Source organism: Sinocyclocheilus anshuiensis, unplaced genomic scaffold, assembly GCF_001515605.1.
Source record: "Sinocyclocheilus anshuiensis isolate Anshui unplaced genomic scaffold, SAMN03320099.WGS_v1.1 scaffold1052, whole genome shotgun sequence".
NCBI classification, from domain to species: Eukaryota; Metazoa; Chordata; class Actinopteri; order Cypriniformes; family Cyprinidae; genus Sinocyclocheilus; species Sinocyclocheilus anshuiensis.
The window spans coordinates 334,421-343,666 of record NW_015549556.1 but is presented as its reverse complement, the minus strand read 5'-3'; the positions used below and the strand labels follow the sequence as shown (position 1 = coordinate 343,666).

Genomic DNA, 9,246 nt, shown 5'->3' with positions numbered 1-9,246 from the left:
GACACACACACACACACACACACACACACACACACACACACACACACACACACACACACACTGACAGACACAGACACACGCACACGAGTGCCGAAATTGGGCCAGCTAATCATATAAGGCAACTCTCTTCTACATGTGCAACTGACTTATGCTGTAGGATCCCAAATAAATATGGGTTAAAATATAGAGCAGTAGTTAAGCAATCACAAACTGTGAAGAAACCACCTGCTGTCATCTCACTAACAGTAAGTAAATACATAAATAAATAAAACATACATACATAAATACATAGAGATTACTGCTACCACAGTTAACTAATAATTAACTACCAAATCCCCCACAGCATCAAAAATGTGTGATTTTACCAGAGTTAAGTATTACAACCAATCACAAATATTTTATTTATTTTATAATTAAATAAATAAACGAAAAATAATTTTGACCCAACCCTCCATTTATATATATTTCTGCAACTAACTACTACTTTTCTATTTACTGTACAATGTGGTTTTGTAGTAGCTGAGCATTACAATATATAAAGAAACTACAAACTATTTTTTGGTAATACTATAGTTATATATATATATATTATAAGTTTAGTTAAAGTTCTAGTTTAGTTAAATTTTGTTGTTTTTTTGTCATTGTTTTTTGTCATATTAGATTCTGTTTTTTATACGTTTATATAGTTTTTTTTATTTTATTTTAATTTCAGTTTTAGTTTTAATTATAATTCGCAAATAACTGAAATATTGGCAAATAACTGAAATACTGAAAATAGCAATAAATAAATAAAACATTTAAAATGATAAATAAATAAATAAATATAAAAAAAAGGAAAATGTCTTTATGTAATGTGAAATATTTTTTATTATAAATAATTGCTTATTTAAAATGAATAATTGTGATTAAAATATGATTGGACATTTTTAATAATTACAATATTTTTCAGAACTGAGCGGCCTTTTTGATCGACAGTTTTTAGTAGATTTGGGGGCATCAGAAAACGACACAAGCCGGGTTCTGGTTACATATACTGTATGTCTTTTATTTTCTTCTGGTCCATCATGAAAGCCTCTAGGAACCAAAGCTGAGCTCTTACATCAGAGATGAAGAGTCAAAGTCCGTCTCAAAGGAATCTGACTGACATTGACGGCGTGTTTAGTGTATGTCTGCACTTCACCTTGCTGTTGTCTGTGTGCATGCAGAGAGAAATCAAAGCAGTCAAAGCACTGGAAAGCAGTTTCGCCGGCTATGGCAGTTCTCATTTCAGCTATTAGTAACGAGGCGCCAAGGACACTTTCAATCTCTACAAAAATATCAAACATGTCACAACGGAGATGTGCGAGCTATTATAGATTAGCTTCTGCTCATTGACAAACATCTCCCTGCAGCTCTTCTTCTTCTTCAAAGAGAGTCAGGTGCCTGTTCGCATGGCGTCAGAAAGAGGTCATCACACCGCTCAGCTGTCTAATTGCATTAGAAAAGAGTTGAAGTGCTGAATACTTCATGTACTGACATTTTCAGGTTACATTAATAATCTGTTTATGAGCAAATGCTCACCAGCGGTAGAAACTGACACTCCGTCCGAATCTCGACTAAACTACAGTCAGCGCTCGCATTGATTTTGAGCCAAAAGTGAAGCAGGGATGAATGTTGATGCTAATGCTGTTGTACAACAGAAGTCAGGTTTAGCAAAACAAAATACAACCAAATGCATCTCATTTGAACACAGGGTGCCTTTCATTGCATCAGTCAAAAATAATAGACCAACTAAACGTCCAACTACATTACTGATTGATCTTATTTATAGCAGAATTAAACTGTAATTTTTAATAGGACTGTCAACCAATTAAAAAACTGTAATTAAATCATAATAACATTTTTTTTTTATTTAATCTAAATTAATGACATGCATCAATATTTGCTAAAATTTAGTTGTAATAAACATAATAACATTGAATAAATATCAAGACAACTTTAACAGAAGTGTTTCTTGAGCACATGATTTCTGAAGATCATGTGACACTGAAGACTGGAGTAATGATGCTGAAAATTCAGCTTTGATCACAGAAATAAATTACATTTTAACAGATATTCACATAGAAAGCAGCTGTTTAAAATTAAAAAAATGTTTCACAATTTTACTGTATTTTTTTATCAAATAAATGCAGCCTTGGTGAGCAGATTTCTTTCAAAAACATTAAACAATCTTAAAAATATAATCGAACCCATACTATATGAAAGTCTGTATATAGTCTATAGTCTCTCTCTCCCTCTCGTTCTATTTAGTCAGTAAGATTTATACATATGTTCATTTTATTTAATTAATTAGACTAAATCATCATGTTTAATTGACAGCCCAAATTTGTAATTAATCATTCATTTTAATTTATTTTCTGAGGTGGATCATGTCAAGTTTGGGGACCCAAGCTTTGACTAGAACGCTCTCATTATTAGGAACATTAACATTGGCAGCAATTTGCAGCGACAGTGCGACCCTAAATCACTCATTTTCAATGACATGAGTGACGGCCGTCATTGATGATGTTTAACACGATGCAAAAGAACAATTCTCGCGAACTCTCCGTCCCGCTTGCAATGCAGACGTGACGTAATGAACAGCCACAGGCGAACAAACACAGACCTGACAAGTACTGACAGACATTAATTTCCACTTGTCACGAGGCCAAGCTGATTGCACATGGAAATGTTCTGGAAATCCCTTCGGAGGATAACAGCCCTTCGCCAAGTGAAACCAAATACAGAAATCAATGCCAAAATTCATTTTGATTCTGATATAAGATAAGGAATATCAACTCATTGAATATTTCCACACTCTGGCACTATTATAATTCCATTATTCTGGGACTTTTAATCATATCAGGGCAGGATTTGTATTGATTTGTAGCTACAGGCTTGTAAAAAGGCACGCTTGTGTATAATCCTGATCTGCAGCTGCAGCAGTGGAGCTTTAATGGTGAATAAACACAGTTAGCGTTATGGTTATAGTTGGGATATACTGGTATTTGTGATCTTTTTGGTGAGTATTTATGATCTATTGTTAGGTCTCCACATATACAGATGTAAAAGAGAGACTCACTGGTGACAGCTGTGCCACTCCCAGGTGTGACGAGGTCGGTTGGGCAAGAAATCAGCTGTCCCTTGGTTCTTCACTCTCTGAGGGAAGCGCAGAAGAACCCTGACACTGTAATCTGTGGTTTCAGCACTATAGGCGGAGCTGAGGAGGGAAAAACATTAATGAGGGATGGCAGCACTGAGTAATGAAACATGTTGTATATATGAGATGAGCTCATAACAGCAGGCTGCAGCACCACCTATATTTCTGCATCAAACATCATCTAACACCCTTCTCATTGGTTGTTTGAAGTATTATTGGATGGTGTGGTGTAAACAGTTGTATACGAGTGTGGGAGGGTTATTGTGTGAAAACTGCCTGGCCAGCTTTGTTTTGCCATTTCATAAACAGAAGCATTGAGGATTCTCACCTGGCCAAACACTTCTCCTCTGCAGCACAGCGTAAAGAGTACATATGGGCTCTTTGAACGTATGTGGAGGCTTGGACATAATTCGGGTCAGGAACCAGGTCAGGCAAACCTAAAAACAGGAGACCTCATCAGGGTTACAGAGTAGAGCCAGATGCTGAAGCACATAACCTGAAATTACACTGAAGGGGAAAACAACTTCTTAACTGGTCATAGTAGGTCATTGCTGGTCTAGGCCGGTTTCAACCCTGGCCAATTTCCCTGATTTTCAGCTGGTCTCCGGTATGAAAAGTGCCCCAAAACCCACCTGATAAATGCCTAAATCACTCTAAAACCACCAAAGTGACTAGTCTGTCCACCTGCAAAGCATCCAAAACTCTAAAACCACCAAACTGACTAGTCTGTCCACCCAAAAAGTGTCCAAAACTCTAAAACCACCAAACCGACTGGTCTGTCCACCTAAAAAAATGTCCAAAACCACTTTAAAGCCACGAAACTGACTGGTCTGATGAACTGAAAAGTGTCCAAAACCTGTCTAAAACCATCAAACCGACTGGTCTGTCCACCTAAAAAATGTCCAAAACCACTTTAAAGCCACGAAACTGACTGGTCTGATGAACTGAAAAGTGTCCAAAACCTGTCTAAAACCATCAAACCGACTGGTCTGTCCACCTAAAAAATGTCCAAAACCACTTTAAAGCCACGAAACTGACTGGTCTGATGAACTGAAAAGTGTCCAAAACCTGTCTAAAACCATCAAACCGACTGGTCTGTCCACCTAAAAAATGTCCAAAACCACTTTAAAGCCACCAAACTGACTGGTCTGATGAACTGAAAAGTGTCCCAAACCCCAACTAGTCCAAATGAAATGAGTCCAAAACTCTAAATCCGCCAAATTGACATGTTTGACATCCTAAAGTGTCCAAATCCCATTAAAAGAAGCAAACAGCCGTGTCTGGCCACCTGAAAAATATCCAAAACCACTCTAAAACCATGAAACTGACCAGTCTGATCATGTCGAACATGTCCAAAACTACTCTAAAACCACCAAACAGACCTTTCGTCTGACCACCAAATGTCCAAATCCCTTTAAAACAAGCAAACAGACCAGCTTGGCCACCTGAAAAAAAAGTGCAGCAAACAGACCATCTTTGGAGATAAATTTTGAGCAGGAAACCAGACTAGGCTGTTTTTTTTTTAGCAGGATAATAACAATGTCAGGTCTCATAACACTGTCCTGGGGACAAATGTGCTTCTTTAATATCCTGAGCTGTTCTGATCTTACATACTTTTACATGTAAAAGAAAGTAAAATATTTGAAAAATGGCTGCATCCAAATGAGCATATCTTTGAAAAAATACACAAGAGATGAAGAGGTTTTTGATGAGGTAATGCTGAAGCCTCACAGTATAATGCATCAAATGCTGTTTCTCATCTGGTTTCAAGTTCACACAAAAATAAGAGAAAAAAAAGAACAAAGTGTTGCACATAGAGAGGGAGAGAGAGAGAGAAAGAGTACAAAAGATGAGGGAGAGGTGACAGTGAAACAAAAATGAGATCACTTCCCTGCTGAGAGAGAAGCAGGGCCTGTGACCAAGTCTGTTAAAAAAAAAAATAGAAAAATAAATAAAAAGAAAAGCAGAGCTATAGCTGTGACAACTAATGTTCATACAGCTCTGTACAAGGCCAGTGCAGAAACTACTTATCACCTTTATTCACACTTAAAATGCAAGCTGGTTGTGCTCACTTTATGTCCAAATAATTGTATGCATATAATAACAGTGCAGTCTAAGTCCGTAGGTGGACATTAACATTTCTTCAAAGGCAAGGCCACAGCATATTTGCTTTCCTGCTTTGCATGTCATGGATTTCAGAGAAAATAACCCTGTTGAGAAGATCAGCACTGATGGACTACAGCGTATGATACTGGAGTCCTACTAGGCCTCTTAATGACCCTAACCAGCAAGACTTTGATGGTCATCCAGCAACATTAGACCAGCACCAAACCAGTGATAACAAACATAAACCGGCTTGGACTAGCATGAACATTTGGGTGTTTCCAGCAGGGAGGTTTTTTCAAAGCAACAATGTGGAGAGCAGATCTAATCTCACTTCTGCTGCAGGCATGTTTAGAGTTGGGAGCAACTTTCACTCTATAAAACATGATGGCCTTGGTCAGTCTCCTTATTTCAGACTCGTTAGCGCAGCCCCTCTACTCCAGTGAATGCTTTGCCATCCCCATCTCTGTGTACACATCCGATTTGCCAGCTCGGTCCAAAACAGACTTTAAGGCCTCAGGAAACTTCCTTGGTCAGCTTTTGTAAACAGTGTAAAGAGAGTGTGAAAGACTGTGGTCTATTCAGCAAAAGTTTCTTCACATAGTCGGCACTTTCCTCCACAAAGCTATGTTCTCTGGATACCTGCACTACACCAATATTCATTATAAACAGCTGTAGAGAATCATACGTTACATTTCAATTTGACTTCATGTACATTAATGTAGAAGGGATAAGGACACTTTAGCTGAATTAAGCTTAAGTTTAGGTTTTAGACCACAATAGACCACAGGTTTTGTTGAAGTTAACATAAGACCCATTTCAAAAACTCCACAAGAATATAGAAAAACAAAAATATTCAAATGCTGGCTGATGACAGCATACTGTTTTCAGGAAGATGTACGAAAATATTAACTAGGCTTGTAAGTAAAATAAATGAATGTCCACTGATCAGATACAGGCCAGATCTCAACAAACAGAGGTTTTAATGCTCATGTTAATGTATCCCATCTAATGTTATTTCAATTTCTAAGACTCAAATTCACAGATAATATATGTTTCTGCAGGTTGGAGCTCTGATTTCAAATATTTATTAGTGATTGCATCATTGGGTAATGAGTAATGTAATATTTTTTTTTCCACATGTGTACCTTCCAGTGGATTTAGTTTACACCCATTTCCCTTATGACCAGATTTTGTAAACTAGGGTGATTAGTCGTGCCTGAAGTGACTCAAGCAAGAGACAAAGACCATTTCACATTACAAAATGAGCCTTGGCAGTGGCCAGAAACTCAGTCCCAAAGGCCTTACACACACCCACCTCCTCACACATATTCACATATATGCACAGGCACACTTTTATTTAGGGGCTAGCAAAATATTTTCTGTTTCCTGAGGCAATGGACCCCATGTGTGCTGGGTACTTTCCATCTCCCCACTCCTTATGTAGTAACACCCCACAATCCCCCACACAATGCTCACGCTCACCACCCACCCCACAACAACCAAGCCACTTGAGCCCCTCACCCCACCCTCTAAAGCAAATACTGGAATCATTCACCCGTAGCCCTCGCGGTGCAGTCATCACCAAAACCAGAACCAAATCTTCAAACAATGAGCACTCTTTGTGCAGAGTGAGTATCCATAGTCACTACGCACACACACCAACTACCACAAACTCTTACACCCACACACACATCCCACAACACCTGGTTCCAATAACCCAGGCTCTGAGATGAAGATGAACTTGGAACTTCTTTGATTGTAAATTGAAACACAATGGCAGTGGGGGATGGGAATGAAAGATGCTCAGACATTAAGAGAGAGTAATTTTTACTGACTGCTTATGAGGAAACAAACAGCTTTGCCCAAAAGTAATGTCCATTGCCAGCTGCGTAAGCAAACACCTTTACAATTAATTTTCTGCAGTTTGAGTCCCTCGGGTTATGTGTTTGTCAGATCCAAAGGTCTTGCGGCTGCCAGGAAACACAAAGAGATGGCAGAAGAACTACATTTTTTAGATGTCTCTCTGTTTTTCTCATTTCCTTTTCTTGAGAGAGAGCGAGAATCTGAAAGGAGCTCCACACGTGCATCCATTTCCCCAAATCTCCAGCCATGCAAGAGCTTAAGTACCTACTGTAGTTCCTCTGTGATTAACTTTACTTAGCATAGCAGCCTAGTAAATGAGCTGCAGACTTGCTCGACACATGTAGCATTCACTGCAATATCAAAAGAGACAACCTGCTAAGCACACTTTCTGGACTGCTGGTCTATGACCCATTAAGCAAACAACTGAGTATTACATTAGTGTGGGATGCACAATGAGATTCTTTACTGTGTTTCACAAGTGTATGTGATGTGGATAAACATCATACCTCTTTGCTGAGGACGATAAACGCTCCCTACATTCGTGTTGGGGCTCTCTGCGTTGTTAGAGATGAGAGGGTTGCGTGGAGGTGGTTGTATAAACGGAGGCTGTGGCTGGGGCCTTCCAAAGGGTGGAAACTGTTCATACTGGGGGCTTTGCACCGCAGGCTGGAATGATGAGCCCGTGTTCCTCAAGGCACCATTAGAGACAGGTACTGCAGCATTACTGCCATCTCGAGAGTCCTCGTTGTACAGGCTGTGCATGTATCTGCGGTCCAATCCATCAGAGAACGACGGCTGCGCAGGTTGGGCAGGAACAGCTTGGTATGTTTGACCATAAGAGGAATAGTAACGATATCTCTCGTCAGTTGCAGGACCCCCTCCGTTATAGCTACCTCCTCCAACACTTCCGGTGGAGTACCCACCTCCTCCATATCCTCCTCCGGCATAGCCACCACCAGTGCCAGTGGAGTACCCCGTTCCACGGAAGGGAGGTTCGTATGACCTGTCTGAAACGGAGTCATAAGGAGCGGAATACGGAGGCTGTTGAGGAAACGGATACTGTGGATAAGAAGAAGAGGAGGACGAGGAGGAGGACGAGCTAGAGGATGCTCTAAAACGAGTGCCAGTAGATGACTGGAAGCGACTTGTTTCACCTGTCCCAGCTGCACCCTGACGCCAGTTGTCCGGAACCTGGCCAAAACCAAAAGGGTGTCTGGCTTGGCCTCTTACAGTCTCAGAGCTTCCTCTTGAGGGTGCTTGTCTCCGTACATTCCCACCTTGTGACCTACGGTTGGGAGTGTCCGCTAGAAGCACTCTGTGGTTCCTGTCACGCTCCTGAACCCGAGCCGGGACGTATTCGGCCCCACTGTTGAGAAGACTGAACATACGTCCATTGTTCTCCCATTGAATCATCTGTCTCCATGGGTTTGAGCTGTCAGTCTGAGATTGTTGTTGAGATTGGGACTGACCCCCTACGCTTCCAAGCAACACCCAGACCCACCATGTCACAAAAACCACAGGCAGCATATTGACAAGACTTGCATGGAACTTCCTAACAACTACAGAAAAGAGTGGACAGGCAAACTCCAAATTTTATATTTTGATCCAGCAGGTTAAAGATGGAAAGGCATGGAGGACTTACAGTGTCCATGTGCAAATCAAACTACATGCAGTAATGAAACTTTGTCCTTGGTTCAGTATGTGGTGCAGGCATAGCTGTGAGGAAGGCAGATGACTTCTGAGGCCCCAGGGCAGGCTGCAGTATGAAAAACCTCCCTCGTCCTTACTGCCCGAATGTTGAGTTGTTGTCAGTGGACTGAGCATTTCTCTCAGGCTCTCTCTGGAGACGACTGCCTGTTGCTCTCCTCTGCACGTCACTATTTGCTTCTCGGACTGCTTACAATGGTCTGTGAAAAAAGAAAAAAAAATTTTCATCTCCCCCTCCCTCTCTCTCTCTCTCTCTCTCTCTCTCTCTCTCTCGTTTCCCTCTCCCCTTTCTCACTCAATCTAACATGCTCTTTTTTTGAGATCCCACATGGCCCTAGTGCTAGAGCTGTTTCCTAAACTACAGCAAAGCCAGATCTGTGCACAGGCTTCCA

At 40.6% G+C, this 9,246-nt stretch overlaps 1 protein-coding gene across 1 annotated transcript in view; it reads right to left on the bottom strand.

Annotated features, from left to right (window-relative positions):
* The window catches only part of LOC107656970 (lysyl oxidase homolog 1-like), a 13,398-nt gene extending 4,363 nt beyond the window's left edge, over positions 1-9,035 (bottom strand). Inside the window, exons 1-3 of the mRNA XM_016444933.1 lie at positions 7,654-9,035; positions 3,507-3,615; positions 3,101-3,238 (exon numbers count right to left, since the gene is read on the bottom strand). Of these exons, the coding sequence (XP_016300419.1) occupies positions 3,101-3,238; positions 3,507-3,615; positions 7,654-8,674 (1,268 nt within the window). The 5' untranslated portion in view covers positions 8,675-9,035. The remainder of the gene's footprint in view (positions 1-3,100; positions 3,239-3,506; positions 3,616-7,653) is intronic.
* Positions 9,036-9,246: the final 211 nt, after the last annotated feature.